General features: G+C 54.7%; 2 protein-coding genes across 3 annotated transcripts in view; one reads left to right on the top strand and one right to left on the bottom strand.

Annotated features, from left to right (window-relative positions):
• The window catches only part of RASSF4 (Ras association domain family member 4), a 34,309-nt gene that overhangs the window by 6,810 nt on the left and 7,847 nt on the right, over positions 1-19,652 (bottom strand). For both annotated transcript variants that reach the window (XM_007962488.3, XM_007962491.3), the window contains exons 2-6: positions 16,693-16,788; positions 15,108-15,183; positions 4,284-4,426; positions 2,835-2,926; positions 1,992-2,149 (exon numbers count right to left, since the gene is read on the bottom strand). In XM_007962488.3, coding sequence (XP_007960679.1) covers positions 1,992-2,149; positions 2,835-2,926; positions 4,284-4,426; positions 15,108-15,183; positions 16,693-16,754 — 531 coding nt within the window. In that variant the 5' untranslated portion in view covers positions 16,755-16,788. The remainder of the gene's footprint in view (positions 1-1,991; positions 2,150-2,834; positions 2,927-4,283; positions 4,427-15,107; positions 15,184-16,692; positions 16,789-19,652) is intronic.
• DEPP1 (DEPP autophagy regulator 1) lies at positions 8,056-9,530 on the top strand. Its single transcript, XM_007962493.3, has 2 exons — positions 8,056-8,280; positions 8,837-9,530. The coding sequence occupies exon 2, from the start codon at positions 8,862-8,864 to the stop codon at positions 9,498-9,500; it is 639 nt and encodes a 212-aa protein (XP_007960684.2). The 5' UTR covers positions 8,056-8,280; positions 8,837-8,861; the 3' UTR covers positions 9,501-9,530.

Genomic DNA, 19,652 nt, shown 5'->3' with positions numbered 1-19,652 from the left:
CTCTAACCATAAACGGTTTCTCTCTAACAAATGCATTGGAATCCAACAGGTCAGGCAGTAGAAACAGCTACAAAGTTTTACCCAGTCTGGAAATAAAACCAACATTTCTGGGAATCACAACAGTTTTGGAAAATGACCGAGTGAAGTAATAGTGCACAGTTCTAAGAAACAAAACCTGGAACTATCTCAGAAATTCAATGCTAGGAATTATTTATTTTTCAATTGTTGCCTCTGACTCAAGGAATCTGTGTCCTAATTTCTAAGGACATTAGTTCTGTATGGATGTTGAGCGTGGTGACAAAGGGCTTCTTGTATAGTGCTTTTCTTTGGGACTCCCCTTACTCACCCAGAAGATGGGGGAGCTGCTGTCCCAAATGCTTACGATATTATTCCCTGTCCTTGAAAGCAGTACTTTTTTCTGGAAGAATCGATTCACATTCCATAGGCAAATCTGTCACTAGGAGGAAAAGCTGCCCTCACTGGGTGACAGGCTGAGACCCCATGTCGTCTGGCTGAGTAGCTCTTCCCGATAGTGTGGTTCAGACGGAAATGAGAGGCTGTGATGAAAACCCTCACTGTTCATTTCAAAGGCTGCAGATTGCTTAGGACATGGTGTTCCTATGACACTGGCAATCACTACAATAAGGTTTACTGTGCCAGACACACTTCTTAGTGATGAATGAGACCCTTCGAGAAGAAGCGAATGTACCAGTGCTAAACCCCACCATTCAGTACTTTGAATAGTGGAGCAAAAGAATCCCCCCTGCCTGGCTATTTTTTGGTAAGGAACATAGAACTGGAAAATACCTAAACTCATGCATATATTTTGGAAAATTTTTGAGTAATTCCTTAAACTAGCATATCAATCTTTATTTGAATGCTAACAATGGGTACTCAACACATTACACACTAAACCCCTTTTGGAACAAGATTTAAAGAATACTCAAGTCATGTTATGTGTCCTTGGGCTAATCTACACCGTTGTTAATCTTTGCCTAACTTCAACCCTGGGTCCCCTTTACTCTCTCGGGAAACTCTACTTTGGAATAGTCCTGGATTTTTCTGGACTTAGCAAAGGCAACCCTATTGTCATTCATTCACTCACCACAAGCCTAGCAGGCGATGGAAGGGAGATCCTGAGATTAAAGCAGGGTCCCTTCAGCTTGTCCAGCAGAATTCGGCTTCATTCCAAAGTCCAGGGCACCCCAAGTGTGGCTTGAATGGCCCCTGGATGGCCTAACCTGGGACACCTGCTCCTTCAGATCGGACCCTGAGACCCTCCCCCGGGGCCCCCTCCCTGCCATAAGTCATCCTCTATCAAGAAGGGCAGCTGCTTCAACTGGAAATCTCAGTTTGCATTTCCCAGTGATGTGGGTAGTATGTGGTTTGTCACAGGATGCTCCATCCAGGGCTTTGCCCAGACAGCCAACCATTCTATTTATAGTAACAATCAACTTATCCTGTTACAGTTCAGTTTGTTTATAGAATGATGTAATTTGGGGAAGGAAAGCTTTCCCTGAGGTCAGTACAATGCATCCTTAGACAAAAGGCTGCATGGTGGGAATCTGGGGTCGTCCAGGTTCTCTGGGGCAGAGACACACGTGCCCTGGGCACACCCCTGCTTAATTACTCAGTGTGAGTGATGGCTCGATACACAGTATTCCCAGGGATCAACCAATCACGTTTGGGGGGAAGCCTCCTAGAAAGCGCCCTCGTTTTGAAGATACGTTCAGCGTTACTGTCTGCCCAGGGCATCCTCGCTTACTTGCCAGAAATCTGTGTGACTTATGAGGATGGACTGACAGTGAGAATGTGCTGGAAAATGCATAGGTCATAAACGGGGCTGTTATGTGGATGCAACCTGGCAGGAGTTTTTTCCTCCTGAGGGCACAGGAATGCCAGCAGCCCCCACACAGGTCATGGTGCTTGCTGTGCCTGTGCTCAGGGCTGGTTCCCCATGTACCCAGGGGCAGGCCAGGCTGGGGCATCACCTTATGGTTGTAGAAGTGGCCATTGATAGAGAACCGGTGTCGCCGGATGCGCTGGGCCTCACCGGGGGCACGGCATTTGGGCCTCCTCTGGCTTATGCAGCTGGCGTCGCTCTTGGTCCGCATCAGCTGGGGGGCCTCCTCTGCCTCCTCCAGGGGCCCTGCATGAGAAATGAGAGAATGGCAGGGTGGGTGATGCTGACAGAGCAACTGCCTGCTGTCAGGAGGTCTGGCTCCCTAGAGCTCTGTGGTCATGTGCATTGGGGCAGATAGGGATGTGAGGGCCATTCCTGGATTGGATGCTGGATACTCCCAGCTTGCAGATAGGAAGGTGAGACCCAGACAGGGTATCCTGGGTCACAATGTCACATGGCCATACCCCTCTTGGTCTCTGTCTTAGGGTGCCCACGGAGGTCTTTGGTGGCCCCAGCCCTGTCTGCTGAGCCCCTGCTCTGAAACAGGCCCTTCAGAGTGCTAAGGGAAGGGGCACAAAGAGGATGCATGAGCAGGTACAGAGGATGAGGACGAGGTCCCAGAGGGAGGCGAGGGGCCAGGAGGGTGCAGCGCCCTCTGTGGAAGCTCCTTTCCCATAGCACACATAGGGCAGGGGACTCAGGCCACCCCTACACTGTCACCTCCCAAACCTCTGCTCACTTTTCCATAAAGAGGAGTGAGAATGAGGGCAGAGCGCCTCACAGGCAGGCACCTGGGTAGGGGTCCAGCAGGTGAAGCCCCTCTTTTGCTGGGGCACAAAGCTGTCCTTCGGAGATTGTGGTTGTGAGCCAAGCCGCTCTCCTCCTACCCTGGATGAGGCAGGGGTCTGGGCAGCTTGCGGGCTCCGCTTACCCGAGCTGTCTGTGGAACTCTCAGCCTTGTGCACTGGCTGAGTGCTTGGACCCTGGGCTGTGATGTTCCCATCCTGGGGCGATGGCTCCTTTCTGAAAAGAGACAACTGCGGTGCTGAGATGGCTGCTGGCAGAGAAAGGGAGCTCAGGCCAAGGAGAAGAGACCAGCAGCCCCTGGGGCACGACACAGGCGGGAAGCGAGGCAGGCTGAGGTGAAGCTTGGATTTCAAACCGAGAGAGTCAGTCTGAAACAATAAAAGAAAAGTAGAGGCCTCCCCCAGCATCTGCTGGATGGAAGTGAGCCTGGCCTGAGGGCTTGTGCTGGACTGCATCGCACAGACACATGGATGCATGAACGCAGTCAGCGCCTGCACATTCCTAGGCACCAGGCTTAGCCAGGCCAGCAGCTGTGTGCCAAACAGGCTTGCTGGGCTTCCCGAAGGCCTGGTGGGGTGTCAGGCAGGGGCCACCTAGAAGGCCCAACTTCCAGGCCTCTTAGCAGGATGAACCCCAGGCCAGGGCAGCCAGTGGTGGGCTGGAGAAGGAGTGGGTATGATGGGACAGAGCCCTGCAGCCCAGGGGACCTGGGGAGGAGAAGACAGATGGGATCCTGGAGAACACATGGGCACCAGCCGCGACTGCTGTCTGTGACTGCTTGTACCTCAAGGAGGGGCACATGTGAGTCACACTTGCAGCCTTCCTAAGGAGTCTGACTTTATGATCTAATTCTGTGTGGCTCAGAATTCACTGAGTGACGGGACACCTAGGGATGTGCCAGGGCTATCAGGGTGGTGAGTGCTGTCACAGCATGGGTTTTATGTGAAATCTGAAGGGGGCAAAGCTCCGAATGTGTGCCCTCTACAGGAGTTATTACTGGAGAAGCAGGCAAGGCCCAGCTACTAACTGCATGTTTTGGGAGTGGGCTGAGGAGGAGATAAATGTGCATTAAACAGTAAGGCAGGCAGGAGACCATTTCCTCCTGACGGAAACATTTTTCTGATATTAAACAAATCTAATGTGAAATTCTGATAAATTTATTTTAAAAATTTTGATATTAAAATGAAAACAGAGTAGTAAGAGGCTAAATTTGTGTGCATTTTTAAGATAGAACAAGAGATGGTGAGACATGTTCGGCTTGCACAGGTGCTGGGAGCCCTGCTGGCTGCAGTCGTCCCTTCTTGCCAGCAAGGTGGCTTGGAGGAAGTTTGAGAAACCGAAATGGAGGTCATGGGAGCCTGGAACATTCTCCAGGAGGGAGAGAGAGGCCACTCTGGGTGAGGCTGTGGACTGAGGCAGTCACGCGGCATGGGGATGAGGCTGGGTCACCCTCCCATGCCAGTGTCCCAGAAGGGAACAGGGCTCCCACCCTGAGGCTCGGGATATCCCCAACCCACACCCCAAACAGGGAGCTGAGGCTGAGCAGGTGTCACAGAAGCTACCGGGTACTCACGGAGGGCAGTTGGGCCGTCCAGGCGTCCATGAGGTGGAGGGGAGGTGCACCTGCTCCCGGTCATCCTGCATCTGCAGCCGGATGGGCCGCCTCAGCCCCCAGGCAATGTTGAGGAGCCCCTCGATGATCAGAGTCCCTTCTTCCTGTGGGGGTACACCCATCAGCCCTTCCCCCAAAGCAGCTGCCCACCTTCCCTGTGCCCCCTAGGGATGGGATGCTCTGGACACTTAGGCCTTGCACATCCCTCCTCCTGAGTGGCCCCATCCCCTGGGGAAGGACCATCAGCCACTACGTGTCCTAAGGCGCGTGACCAGGCCCTGTGGGAGGAAGCCTGAGATGTGCTCAGCTCATGCCTGGCCAGGGACACAGCCCGGAACGCAGTGGGCTGAGTCAGGTGTCCCACAGGAACCCGGCTGCTGGCCGGCAGACACGTCCACACTGCAGTGAGGAAGCGGTTCCAGGAACGCACAGCCTGTCTGCTCGTGCCAAGCAGGGGACTTCTCTGCCCACACTGCACCTGGGAGGGAGGTCCTGTGCCACCAGTTCCTGTGCCACCAGGCCCTGCAGGGTCCCACGCCCACCAGAGCAGAAGTGGGCACTCTCTGTCCTAGCTGTGTCTCAGCCTCACCCTTCTCCTGGTGCCTCCCGAAAGCAGCAGCGTCGACTTGCCAGGGCTGACAGACGGGCTTGCTTTTCTCACCACTGCTTAGACATCACTAACCTTATATCCCATGCCAGAATTTCTACAACAGCCTTCATCCCATGTCCCCAACCTGCCTCAGTGTCCCTAGGTCTGCAGGTGACATGGTTCCTCTCCTGCTGCCAACCTGGGGCCCTAATCAACAGAGTCCTCTGCAGGCACCTTGCTAGTGCTGGTTGGCACCCCTTGGGCCCTTGATTCAGTGCCTCTGACCTATTCCAGGCCTCTGTCTCTGCGAGACCACGCCAGGCCTCTGTGCCAATCCCAGTCACTCTGTGTGTAAGCCTGGCCAAGCTGAGTCATTTGCCAGAATACTTGCCAGCAACCTCGGCTGCCCTCTACCCAGAGCCGCGGTCTTGAAGCTACATACTCCTAATGTGCTCTGACACTAGTCTTTCCACAACTAACTTGGAATATCGTTCTCCCATTGCCATCTCAATTAACATTTAATTTTCTTATTTATTTATGTTTTATTGTGGTAAGGACATATAACATAAGAACAACCCTCTAAACAAACTGTTAAGTGTACAATACTGTATTGTTCACTGTAGGCACAATGTTGTCCAGCCCATGTCCAGGACTTACTCATCTTGCATAGCTGAAACATTATATCAGCTGCACAGCAACTCCCCACTTCCTCCTCCCCTGCCCCAGGCCCTGTAACCACCATTTTTACTCTCTGCCTCTATGAGCCTATTTTAGATTCCTTATATAAAGGAATCATGCAGTATTTCTGACCCATATTTTAGATTCACAAATCCCATTTCTCTCTCCTCGTTGGCACTAAAAGCCCCGTGAGAACAGGGATGCCATGGAAACTTCTTCGTATCCCTGGCGGCACTCAGGAAGACCCTGCACAATGTGGATTTCATGGTAAGTTAGCAATGGGGTTTCTGGGTTCAAACATCCTGCCATCCACAGAGAAAACAGTGTATCCAAAGGTTATCAAAAATACACACAGCTTCCAGATATGACCTTGCATTATCCGCTAAAAAGGAAAACAAACAAGCAGAAACCAGAGCTGTTTTTGATATTCGTTGGTGCTCTACAAGCATAGATGTGTCACTGAGCTCCCTATGAAGGAGAGGCCAGCATGGATCTATGGAGTTCAAAGGTCTATGGCGGGTTCTGTTCTTGCCTCTTGGTCTCCGGTGCCTCTCAGTGGAGACAGCTTGTGGGGCTCACTCATGGAGACCCACTGCCCTCCAGCCCCACCCTGGACCCCAGGCAGAGGGAGATGGAGGAGACACAGCCCCAGCCACCAGGGGCTCAGGACGCAGAAGGAGATGCAATGGAGTTTCCTGGGGAGGGTGCTTGTGCACTGCACTCTGGAAGACCAGTGAGGGAGGACAGGGAGGAAAGCTGAACAGGACCTGCCTGGACAAGGTCGGGGGCTTGGTTGTACTGGGGCAGGCTGGCTAGCCATGACTCAGGCCAGCCACCCCCGCACAGGTGACGTGTGTGCCCCCAACATTGCCGCCCACCACCGTTCACCCTCCCCCAGCTTGGCCGCATCTGAATGGAGGGAAAGTCCTATTAGCCAGCAGCAAATTCTCTGTCTCCCTCCTTTTAGTCTCTTGACTAATCTGCTCATTGCTAATAAATTCAAAGAAGAGCCAGCGAACTAGACAAAGGGTCTACAAAAGATATAAGAGTTTGGGCAAGGTGAGAAGTGCCATGTGCCACTGAAATCCTGTTCACTGTCTCAGGCACTCCCTGCCCCGATGCCTTTGTGCACATGGAGTTCCCACCTAGAATTCAAGAACTTGGGACTGCCAGTTCCTCTTGCTTGCCTAGGGAGTCTGGGGTCTGCCCAGTACTGAGAGCTCAGGCTTGGGCTACCTCTGGGGGACTCCTCTTTCTCCCCCACCTGCAGTACAGGCAGGCGTGCTCCAGATGGGACTGTGGCTGGCGCAGAAGATCTGTGGCCTGTCGGGGGAGTGCAGGAGCTTCCCAGGGACTGCCTCCCTCGTCCTTGGCAGCCTCCTTTGCTGGCATGGTCACTCCTGGACAGAGGCAGTGGCTTTCTAATGCTGCCCAGGTGCTCCTTGGCAGCCCCCCAGCCCCAGCCCAGGCCCAGCAACTGGAGCGATCCTTTGAAGCAGAAGCCAGACTGCAGTGCCCTTGTTCAAACCCTGCAGTGTCTTTGCCTCCCTCTTGGAGGGAAACACAGCATCCACGCCAAGGTTCACTGACTCCCTCCTACCTGGGCCAGTCTGCAGGCGCCTTGCTGTGCCCTGGGCAGGTCCGTCTGGAGCACCTCACCACAGGGACTTTGCACGTGCTGCCCCCGCCACCTGGAATGTGCATTTTCCCATTTTTTTCAGGTTTCTGCTCCAATATCTGCTCTGAGGGAAGACACCCCTGACCACTGTTCCTGTGGCGGCAGCCTACCACAGCGCCCCACTGTGCTGCTGTGCTTTTCCTTCCGGCAGCTCTTGCTGTTGCCTGAATCACAGCACCCATTCATCTCTGGCTCTATCTCCATTACTAGAATATGAGCTCCAGGGGGCCACACCTGTGTGTGCAGTCACAGCACACAGTAGCACCTCACATCTGGTGAACAAGTAAACAAACAAATCCTCAGAAAGCACCCCATCTGGGGTGTAAGAAGACCAGGGTCAGACCCCGCAGACTGCCCTTGGTCCCTTGGGAGCAAGGTGTGTCTCTCCTAAGAGCAGGCCTAGGGACCCAGCCTCAGCTGCCTCCAGGCTGGGGTCCTGTGCTGCTGATTTTTCATCAAAGTTGCCGAGGAGCTGGCCCAACTTCACAGGAGTCATGATGGGCTGGTGTAATACAGAGTGGGAAACAAGCTTTGGGGCAGGGTTGACCCTGGGGCTACCTATGAGGGCCCAGTGGAACCCCTCCCTCTCCCAGTGCCCCTAGGTGACCAGCAGTGCACCCACCCCTTTCCTGCCCTGCAGCGTAAACATTCCCCAGCCTCCTACTGGCAGAAAAACACCTCCAAGCGGGCAGCTGGGCCAGGCCCCGCCCACCAAGCTGTTTTCCTAAGAGAGCCTTCCTGAGCAGGCTATTCTTGGTCCTCGTGACAGTGATTGATAGCTGGTGGGAAGGTATAAAAGCGGCTGCCTGCCGAAGCTCTTCAGACAGCTCAGGGAAGAGTCTGGCACGGTTTTCTTTGAGACTCAGTGCACCGTCCTCCTCCCAGCGACCCCACCCTGGACCCCCTGCCGGACCCTCCACCCTTTGGCCTCCAAGCTTCCCAGGGGCTACCTTTGGACTGGACTGTCCCTGCTCATCCATTCTCCTGCCACCCCCAGACCTTCTCAGCTCCAGGTAAGAGGGAGCAGCTGCCCTTGGGTTTGAGACAAAACACAAGGACTTTGTTTATGTTTGAGGGCAATTCCCAGCCTGAACTTGCACAGCCTCCCTATGGGTTAGAGAAAAGGGCTGTCTGTAGAGGGCTTTGCATTTACAAAGGGATTCAGGGGTTATTTCATGTGTTTCCTACAACATCCCTGCCAGGGGTATTTATAACCCTGTTTAATGGATGGGTAAGCGGAGGCCTGGAGAGGTGGCCTTGCCAGAGGTCCCAAGGTGTGTGGCCGATCCTGGTTTTAAACCCAGCTTTCCTCTGACCAGTGTTTGTTAGGTTGGTTTCTCTTATCTGTGCACATTCTGAAACAATAAGGATAAAATCTTAAGCCTTTGGGTTTTCAACTTAAACAGGAAGAAAGAGCCCAGGAGTCTGAGCTCTGGTCTGGGCTCTGTAGACTTCGAACTGCTCTCAGGGCACCAGATTCCTACAGGACGCCCCAGAGGAGTGTGGGGACACTGAGGGGCGGTGGGACGCATGGCAGGCCCTCACCACCTGGCCTCTGTTTCCCAACAGGTTGCCGCCTCCTCTCGCCAGAGTGATGAGGTCCCGGCTTCTGCTCTCTGTGGCCCATCTGCCCACAATTCGGGAGACCACGGAGGAGATGCTGCTTGGGGGTCCTGGGCAGGAGCCCCCGCCCTCTCCTAGCCTGGATGACTACGTGAGATCCATATCTCGACTGGCACAACCCACCTCTGTGCTGAACAAGGCCACGGCCCAGGGCCAACCCAGGCCACCCCACAGGCCAGCCCAGGCCTGCCGGAAGGGCCGCCCTGCTGTGTCCCTGCGGGACATCACCGCACGTTTCAGTGGCCAGCAGCCCACACTGCCCACGGCTGATGCTGTGGACCCCCTGGACTGGCTTTTTGGGGAGTCCCAGGAAAAGCAGCCAAGCCAGAGGGACCTGCCGAGGAGGACTGGCCCCTCTGCTGGCCTCTGGGGTCTGCACAGACAGATGGACAGCAGCAAGACCAGGGGGACCCCCAGAGGGAGGCTCTGTGAAGCCAGGATGCCTGGGCACTCCCTAGCAAGACCATCGCGGGATGGGCAGCAGAGCTCTGACCTAAGAAGCTGGACTTTGGGGCAGCCTGCCCAAGCCATGGCCTCCCCCCGCAGCCCCCGCCCCAGCAGTGTCCTCAGAACTCTCTACTCGCACCTCCCGGTGATCCATGAACTCTGACCCCTGCCCAATAAAGCCTTCTGTAAAGAGCTCGGTGGGTCTACATCTCCCGTCTTCCCCCATGGTGGTCACTGTCCCTGGCAGGTCTCTGGAAGGGAAATGCTTTTCTGCAGAGGCCCCTGCTGGGGCAGTTCACAGTGAGACCAACCCCCTCTGAATATGATAACAGCCTGTCTCACATGAGGAGATGTTACCAATCCCGTTTGCCTTGCTGGCTGATCACCTTGAGCAAGTTACTTAACATCTGTGTTCTCAGTTTCTCGTGGGTAATATGGGACTAATTACTGGCACCTGCCTCCCAGGCCATTCTGACGCGTAAAGGCATGTAGGAGCCCATTCGCTGAGTAGCTATCGTCATCGCTGGTGGGGAAACTGGTGGTAAGGGTATGAGGGTAGTGGGGTGCCAGCCCCCCAGGTGTTTCAGAACAAGGCCTCAGGCACTCCCAAGTCCGCCTCTTGGCCTCCACTCTCAAAGTCCATGTTGTGTGAGGCCCAAGAGAACACATGGAGTCTTAGCAAATGCACTGAGGTATTCCAGGGGGACTGTCACCTGGCACCACTGGGGCACTCTGCTGGCTACAACTCATACATCCTGTCGTGGCACTGGGAGAGTTCCCCCATGACGAGGGCCAAGACAGAATCTGTACCACTCAGTCCTACCATCCCCACTCCCATCTCACCTCCACCGAGGGGGCTCATGGCATGGTCAGGGTCCCAGCTGTGGGTGAGAAGCAGGGCACTGTCCAGCTGTCCTTCACCGGGGAAGTCCAGATGTTCTAAGGCCCAGGCCAGGGCATCTGGAGTCTGAAGGACCCCAATTCCTAGAGGCATCTGGCAGCAAGAAGGTGAGGCATCAGGGAATGGGAATCAGGCTGCCTCTGGTCAGCAGCAAAGGGACAGAGAGAGGAGAGGAGGAAGATTGAGCTGGGGGCGACAGCCAAGCTCACCTGGGCGGGTCTCTGCCACCTCTTTGCGAGTTGTCAACCTAGGTCATTCTCTTTTTTTGTGGCTATTTTTAATTGCTTTGGATTTGTTAAATGTTTGTCTTCTGTTACATTCAGACAAGCAATTACCCAGTTTACTTATCTATAAAATGGAGACATCAACAGTGTCCTTCACACCCTGCAAGGGCTGGGAACCTGCTCATATGAACTTGGAGCTGCAATTGTGAGCACTGTAGACAAATGTTTGTATCTGTCACAGCCTACTGTGTCTCTGTGGTGGTCTCAAACCTGCAGGTTCCTGACTTTGGGCAAACGTGTGGGGCAGCTTTTAGCCAGGGCAGCCTTTAGCCAACCATCACCCTCAGAAGATATCCGGAGGGCCCCCGACCAAAGCAGAGGGGCCGAGGTCCAGGCTTGCTGGGTCCAGCCTCACTACAGCCCCTTCTGCAAATCATCATGAAATTGGGTCAGAGGGAAGAGTCCAGTAACTAGGATGAGGTCAGCAGACTCCTCCATGCTCAGAAGCTGCCTCACTGCATCTGGGGAAGTCAGGCAGTTTGAGGAGACCCACCATCCCCGGGCTTCCCCACTAATACCCAGCTTTGTGAAAGAGGTCAATGGCATCTTTGGAAGGCGCTCCCTCCCCGTCGAATACAGGTTTGTGGTGGGGGCCTCTGGCAGTGTCCCAAGCTCCTGCAGAGAGGCCCAGGGGAATTCCTTTCCCTTCAAGCTAAGCCTCCTGGTGGGCCCTTGTAGAGCAGTTGCATTCTCCTTCCTACTTGCCACTGGAGTGGGGGTGGGGAGAGTGGAAAGGGGAGTAGAGAGGGTAGTGGAGAGGGGAGTGGAGGTGGGGGTGGGAGTGGAGAGGGGAGTGGGGCTGAGGGTGGAGAGGGGAATGGAGAGGGAAGTGGAGGTGGGGGTGGGAGGTGGGAGTGGGGCTGGGGGTGGAGAGGGAATGGAGAGGGAAGTGGGGGCGGGGGTGGGAGGTGGGGGTGGGGGTGGGAGTGGAGAGGGGAGTGGGGCTGGGGGTGGAGAGGAGAGTGGGGGTGGGGGTGGGAGGTGGAGGGAGGGTGGGGGTGGGGGGTGAGAGGTGTTGGTGGGAGGTGAAGAAGGGAGTGATTGGGACACAAGGCCCTGCCCAGAGCGGGCAGGCTGGGAAGCGCTTTGCGGCTCCCACAAAACAGATGTTCTTGGAGCTGGTCAGTCACTCCGGGGGCCAGTGGTCTGCCAGGCCTTCGGAGAGGGGACTGGGCAACTCTCTCAAGGCGGGATGTTGGTTTTCCGCACCCCTGGGAGAGAGAGAGCCCCCGGACCAAGGGAAGCCCCTTCCGTTTCTCGCATTGCTGAGGGGGGTCCCAGGGCCTAGGAGCGGGACTAGGTGTGGAGCGCGTCCGCGGTCACCAGGGGGCGCCCCCGAGCCTCGGCGCCGCGCCCCAGGCGGGCGGGGCCGGCACGCAGTCCCCGGAGAGGGTTCCGCCGCCTGGGGCTACCTTGCTTGCTGAGAGCCGAGAGCGGTGGGTTTACACAAGGACATTTCCTGGCAGTCCTTTTTTCTTTTGAGATACCAGCCAGCCTGGTTACAGTCCTTTGCCATGTTCAAAAGGCACAGGCTGTTCCCCATTGTTCAGGCTTTTTGTTGTAATACAAGCAAAATTATCCCAAAGGTGAGGTTCATGATAGAGGAAGTCGGCGCCTCAGCCTCCAGAGAAGGCGTCCCTCCTCTGGCCCCTTGGAAGCGGGGAGAAAGCTCACAAGGAGACGCTGGCCCCAGGGCGTGGCCCTGCCCACCTTCGGAGAAGTGGGATGAGACAGTGGAGGAGAAGGCACCCCAAACCGTACTGCTCAGGCTGCCGGTGCTGCAGCGGGGAGGGGCAGTGAGAACACGGCGGGGGGGGGGGTCTCTTTCAGGCGGCTCTGGGAGCGCACCCTGGGTGGTGAGCCCCTCGCCAGCCTGACAGCCCTTTGGCTTGGGGCTCAAGGGCAACAAACAGCTCCCTGTGTCCCTGAGACCTGTTCACTGATACTGGGTTGAGACCTCCAAAGCCTAATGCTGGAAATGGTATTGCCGTTTTGAGTGGCTGTAATCTTGGGGCTATGGCCAGCACCTTTCATTTACTGCAATGTGACCTTGTCTAGAGACTTAAACTCTGGGAGCCTCGATCTCTTTGCCTGGAAAATAATCATTCCTGTATCACCTTATACTAAATAAAGGAGAGGCAAAGCGCCTGGTGCATTGGAGGTTCCCCGGGGAAGTGTCCGTTCCTCTTGTCTGCCCAGCCCTTGGGGCCTGTGGTGCCTGAGGGGAGACTGGCCTGGGATGGCCCTGCCCCTGTAGCAAGTGCCCAGAGGTCCAGGAGGTCGTCCTGCCGGGTGCATCACAGGGCCGCAGTGAGATCTGGAGGCCTATCAGCGTCACAGCCTGAAGCCTCGTCTTATATGGTGATTGTGACCCAGCAAAAATGCACACTTCTTCAGGCCGGTGCCCCCTGGGCTGTTAAGGCTACAGAAGTTTCCTGAAAGGTACTTTCTGGCTCCATGGAGACCAGGTCAAACCTCACACTTTCTTCAGAGTTAGGGACAGGAAAATCCCCTTGGTGGGTTGACTTTCTATCATTAAGGGCTGTCAAGAACACCTCTTCCCAGCCTTAGAGTCCCCTGCTTCTCTATGTGGGCTGTCCCGCAGCATACACAAACCACAAACGCAGGGTGGAGGCTCTTGGGGCTTCCTGCCCGCCCCTCCCCGCCCCCCCCCCCCTCGCCCCTGCCCCTGCCAACCGTTCCTACAGAGGGGATTATCTTGGGGAATCCCAAGTGCCAAAACTAAGCTCTTACTAGTGGTTTTCAAACTTGACCTTCCACCGGAATGCCCTGGAGGGCTCGTTAAAACATGGACAGGAGGACTAAGTGTTTTTGGTTCAGCAGGCCGGGGGAGGGGCATGGTAGGAATTTGCATATCTAACCAGTTCAACAGCAGCAACCACACCCCAGGCCTCCACCAGGAGATATGAAGTGGCATGTATTAACAGCACAGGTGGAAATCCCTGTGGCCCCAACACCCTCTCCCCAGTGCCTCCCTCTGCCCAGCACACTGGAGCTCAGGACTGAGAATTCACCCCAGCTCTCTCCAGGCCTACACCTGCTGCTTAAGTCACCCACCAACTCTACACACGGACCCACAGGGTGCCTGGCCTAGGGAGGGCAGGATGGGGGCAGGCAGGGTGAGACAGGTGTCACAGAAGCAAGCGTGAGGAGGTGAGATGGCAGGAGAGGGAGGGGAGCAAGCTCTCGGGCCCTGTGGCCTGGGCAGGTCAAGGAGGTGGAGTGTGAGATTTGTACCATGCTTGGTGGTCACAGGCAGCCCAGTATAGCCTGGACCAGGAGCCAGAAGCTCCTGAAGGGTGTGACGTCTGGCCTGGCCGGCCAAGGGGACACCTCAGGGGCTGGCTGAGGCCATCTGGCAGCAGATTCTGGCTGGCCCTCTGACCTGCCACTGACTGGCAACCCCCCGCTGCCCAGAGCTGCCTGGATGCCTGGGCTAGCTCTGGCCTGGGAGCTGTAGAAGGGTGTCTAAATGACTGAAGAGGGGGGACTAGGACTAGTGAGCCAGGACTAGTGAGGAGGTCTTGGGTTTCCTGGGGCTGCCCTGCCCATTCCTGTGTTCAACAACAGAGGGGCACTTGGAATCCATCAGCCCTGGTCAGATGCTGATGGATGGGAGAAATTCCAGGAGCCAACCCAATCTCAACTGCAGAACCCCTCCCACACACAAAAAAAACAGCCTTGCCACGATAGACTTGCCATTAGGCAGTACAAATATGTTCAATTAGACCAAGATAGGGCCACAAAGCCCAACCAAGATTCCCGCGTGAAACATCGGAGGATGTGAATGACCACAAGACTAGGGCTCCACTTGCCCTGCCCGGTGGGTGGTCCCCCAAGCCTAGGCCCTGCAGAGTCCAGCCAGTGCCTGAGGGCTGTGTTCGGCATCAGACATGTATTTAGCCCACATGATGTTTCAAGATTTGGGAAATTCCTCATGAAATTCCAGATAATCTATTCTCTTTTGAAAAATCAGAAAGGGTCTGGCTGCACTAGGCCTACGGTCCTGCATAGCAGGGATGGTTTGATCTGATGGGCGGCTGACTCCGCCCACACCTGCACTGCCTGCTGTGAGCCCCTGAGCCTGTAAGCCCCTGTGTAGCCCCACACTCCACTTTACACATGAAAGCACTGGGGACCAGGAGCCACAGGTGAGACCATGCAGATACATGGTGGGGCAGCAGGGAACAGAGAGGGACCAACTCCTCTCGTCTGCTGAGTGGTGTGATGGGCAGAGGAAGGACCTGCTTTCAGCAGCAGTTCACCTGGACAAAAGTCTCAGGGGAATGGGGAAGGAGGAAGACCCCCAAGGTGATTTCTGCCCCTAGGAACTCTGGAAGGGATGTGCTGACCCTCTGCAAGGAGATGACCTGGCTGCTGATAACCTGATCCCTGGCTCAGGGTCAGAGGTGAGTGATGAGAGTGACCATATAATTTATTGTCCAAACTGGGTCACTGCTGAGCGTGAAGGGAACGGTCTTCATCATTACCCTGAAACAACACATGTCAGGCAAGGCCTCCCAGGGTGCATGGTGACCTCTATGAACAAGAGCAACAGGCTCACCTCGCGGTGTCTCAGCTGGAAGCTCTTGCCCTCATGGTAGCAGTTGTAGGTTTTCAGCAGGCCTAAGAGCTCCGACCTAGAAAGGGAAAGACACATATGTACTCCTGGGGAGTGGCAGGGCCTCAGCTTCTGGCCTTTGGCTTCCCTGGCCTCTTTTTCCTCATTTGTAAAAGGAGTGTGACAGCACCCTTCTCACAGGCCAAGCATAACCAGAGGAGACCAGACTGTGCCATCGCGATGCACCCAGATGGTTTTGCACATGGCCCTGGTGGGAGACATGGGGGTGGGGCTGAGGAGGAGGTGAGACTCACAGGACAGGCCTGCGTCTGGTCCAGGATGTCGAGGGTGCCGACACTTTCACTATCACAGGTAAGGCCCTGGCAGCCTCCCTGTCCTCCACCTGCGTTGCTTCCTCACAGTAAATGCCCTGGACTTGCTTGTGGCATTGTACAGCCTATTGCTTTTCCCCATATCACTTCCTACTAGGCCTGCTGTTGCTGCTGTGGGCCACCCTGAGGGGTGCCTGCCTCTTCCCCACCCTGACTTTCCGAAGGCGCAGCAGAAGGCGATGGTCCTTTGAGTAAGGCCCTGAAGTCTGCAGTAAGTCACTTTCCCTCAATGCTGTCTCCCTTCTGAAGGGAAAGCCACAGCCCTGGCTAATGTTGGAGGGAGGAGAGGCCTAGACAGCTGCCTGAACCCAAGCTGGGCTCTGTGGGGCAGTGAGGCCAACAGACGTGGGATGTGAGCCACACTGGTAATTTCAATCTTCTAGTACATGTTAGGAGGTGATATGGTTTCGATCTGTGTCCCCACCCAAATCTCATGTGGAACTGTAATTCCCAGGGTTAGAGGCAGGGCCAGGTGGGAGGTGTTTGGATCATGGGAGCAGATCTCTCATGAGTGGCTTGGGCCATCCCCGTGATGATGAGTGAGCTCTCGCTCTGAGTTCATACGAGATCTGATCATTTAAAAGTATGTGGCACCACCCTCCGTTCCCTCTCTCTTGCTCTTGCTTTCGCCATATGAAGTGCCTGCTCCCCATTCGCCTTCCACCATGGCTGGAGGCTCCCTGAGGCCTCCCTGGAAGCTGAGCAGATGCCAGCACCACACTTCCTGTAAAGCCTCCAGAACCATGAGCCAACTAAACCTCTTTTCTTTATAAATTACCCAGCTTCAGGTATTTCTTTATAGCAACACAATAATGGCCTAATACAGAAGGGAAAATGAAACAGATGAAGTTAGCATTAATAACACATTTTATTGAACTCAATATATCCAAATTACTATTTGTCAACATGCAATCAATGTAAAAGTTATAATGAGGCCTCGTACACACTTATTTAGTATAAAGTACCTGCCATCTGGAGCCTCTTTTCTATTGCCCATGCCTCCCAGCCATGGACATGTGTGGCTTGGGGATCCCCTATTGGACAGGCTCAAAAAGAAGCACCCCATCACTGTCTCCCAGGGCACCCCATCAGATATCTGAACAAGTGCTCAGAACCCCTCCACCTAAAGGCTGCCCAGAATGAGGGGAATGGCAAATGTGAAGACTCCCCCACCCAACCTGCACACCAAGGCTTACTTCTGAATGGACTTGCTGTCACTGATGGGCACGTGAGAACTCGGCAGACAGTCTTCCTTCATCTTCTCTTCCTCTTGTCTGCAGACCTAGAAGCTACTTGTTGGGAAGACAAGGAAGGGTGGACGAACAGGTGAGCCAGAGGAGTGCTGGCCAGTGCAGCACCCAACACCTGCAGCCCTGGTACAGACACTGTCAGCCTTGGCATCACACTGCCTGGGCATAAGGTGGCTGCAGCTGAAAGGGTCTGGCCCAGACCCACATGGCCACATGGCAGCCAAGTTGCCCTTGGTTGGGCAAGGTCATGCTGAGCCAGTGACACTGGTCCTTTCAGTCACCCACCTCGGAAGACTCTCCATAATCCCCAGGAATCTAGATCCGTCTCTTAAGCATTTTAGACCACATGCTTCCTTCCCTTGGCTGGGACAGCCTGACTGACGGCTTCTGCCTTGGTTGCTCCTGTAATCCTCCAGAGCTACCCTGGGCCTCTCTCCTGCCTTCCCACTGAACCAGGCAGTGGCCCATCACTGGCTCTCCTGGCAGTGGGTTAGTCGGCCTGTGTTCCCTATGTGCTGTAGATGGTTGGCATCTTCTCTGAGTTATCTCATCCAGTCCCTACAACAATATTGTGAGATGAGTATCACCATATTCCTATTTTACAGATGAGAAGACAGAGAGAGGAGTTTACGTACTTTGCCCAAGATTGCCAGCAAGTAAGCAGCAAAGCCACTGTTCCAGCATTCGGACACCTGATTCTGGTCTCTTAGCACCTTCTCTATATCGATCACGGGCAGTGACTTAAGCCCCCAAACCTTCCTTTCCTCGTCTGTGCAATAAAGTAATCTCAAGCCCACAGGATCACTAGTGGATCCACACACACTCTGTTCACACACACTGTTCCACACACATACTGTTCTCTCTTTCCACACACAGCCTTGACTGGTTTGAGGAGCCGCTCCTGCCCTCCCCAGGTTTCTTTCACGGACGGTAAATCCACCAGAGCTTTCTCGATCCTGTTGGCATCTGCACAGCTTCCTGTTCCTCTCACTCCCCCATGTCAATGTGGCCAAGGACTCTTATCAAGGCCTCCTACATCCTGGGCAGGGAGGTAAAGCTTCACACACACACACACTCTCTCTCTCACACATACACTCATACACACACATACACAAAAACGCACACACGTACACAATCACGTGCACACACACATACTCTCATGTGCACACAAAAACACACACATACAGTCACACTCAACACATACACACATGCTCTCACACACACAAACACAACACACGCACATACACACAAACACACACAATCTCATGCACACACACTCACACACACACACACTGCAGTGCTGACCTTGCCTCCACCTTCCATCTCCCAAGTTGCAGCACAGGGCTGGGGGTGTTAGGACACATTGGGAGGGGGCACAGCCTGGGGCCACACCACATCCTTCCCATGGCAGAGTTCCACTCATTCACAACTCCCCCACATCTGTTCACACAAACCCATCATGTCTTCCCGACGTGAGTGTGTTCTAATGCCACGGGGAGCGGGGAGCTCAAGCTCAGTTCCACCTGCTGTCGTATTTATTAATGTCCTCAGAGCCCGTCCCTGCAGAATGCCCATCCCCTCGGGCACTCATTCGGACAGGGCCAATTTGCTCTCTCCCTCCTTGTTTGACACCCACAAATGTGATGAGCCTACCCTCTGTGCTAGCATCAGCCCTGCATGAGCCTGTGATGCCAGAGGCAGGGAAATACAGTTGGCCTGGAGACGGGGAAGGATTTGAGGGAGTGGGCTTCCTGATCACCTCAGGATCATCCTATCCATACCTCCTCCCCTCTGCCATGTTCCAGAGTGAGGCACCTCAGGGCCTGGAAGGATGTCAGGCCCCCAGCAGCAAGGCCTGGAGCCGGGGACTTCCTGCTGCATTTTTCTTGGCCAGGCAACAGGGATTTCAAAATAAAGTTTCAGTTCCTCAGCACCTCCGCTTGCCTGTGGAAAAAGTGATCTGCCCCCCTCTCTGGGTAGTTCCTCATATGTTTGCAAGGCAGAAGCCTAGTGCAGCCTGGGGTGAGCCATGGGACTGGGTTTCTCAGCCCACACTGCTTCTGTGGGTCTTCAGCATAACGAAATCTTGCTTTCAGCAAACTCATTACAGGAAGGGCTGGATTGACCCCCATATAACAGGCTGTGTTTTCTTCTCTTGCCTTCCTCTGTATCCAGCTTCCACCCCAACTTCCTGCTCTAAGCCCTGGGCTCACTGAACAGTTCACGGCTCACTGAACAGTTCACGGCTCCCCTAAGGGGCTCTATGCTTTTTCTTCCCTTAGGGCTTTTGTAGTGCTGTTCTCTGTTCAGAACCCAGAACTACTCCTTCCTCTGATGTTAGCTCCTCCTGGAAACCCTTGCCAGAAAAGCCCTAGTCCATGTCGGGGCAGCCCCTCTCTGCCCCATCACCTCTTCCCATTTCCCCACTGGGCCCTGCAGAACCCAGCTCTTGTTTAGACTTCCCTCCCAAGAGAACAGGAGCATGGGGGTGGGGTGCTTTACCACTAGTTTCCAGCCCCAAGTATAAGCCTGGCACATCGCAGGAAGTCCATACATGGTTAAATTGCCGAATAAATACAAGAAGCTTCTAGACTCCCTCCAAGTCTACTCTTCCAGAGCTGTGCAAATACAGCAAGAATAAATAATATAAAAGTCTCCAACGGCCACGGAGGTGACTCCACTGAGGGACACTTGTCACGGGGTCCATAGGGAATGGGGGCACATTCCTTCTGCGACGTGGCAGTTCTTTTGGCATTTCATAAGAAGCCAGGAATCTGGATTTTTCCGGGCTATATTTCACTACTGAAAGGTGGATGGCTGGCAGAGGCATGCACTGTCCCTGGAATGCCCATGTGGTCGCTCACCACCCTGGCCCTCTGCAGCTGGCTGGGGCCATGGGCCTCATT

The sequence above is a fragment of the Chlorocebus sabaeus genome, chromosome 9 (assembly GCF_047675955.1).
Source record: "Chlorocebus sabaeus isolate Y175 chromosome 9, mChlSab1.0.hap1, whole genome shotgun sequence".
Taxonomy (NCBI): Eukaryota; Metazoa; Chordata; class Mammalia; order Primates; family Cercopithecidae; genus Chlorocebus; species Chlorocebus sabaeus.
The sequence above is the reverse complement of the archived record's forward strand: the minus strand, read 5'-3'. Positions and strand labels throughout refer to the sequence as shown.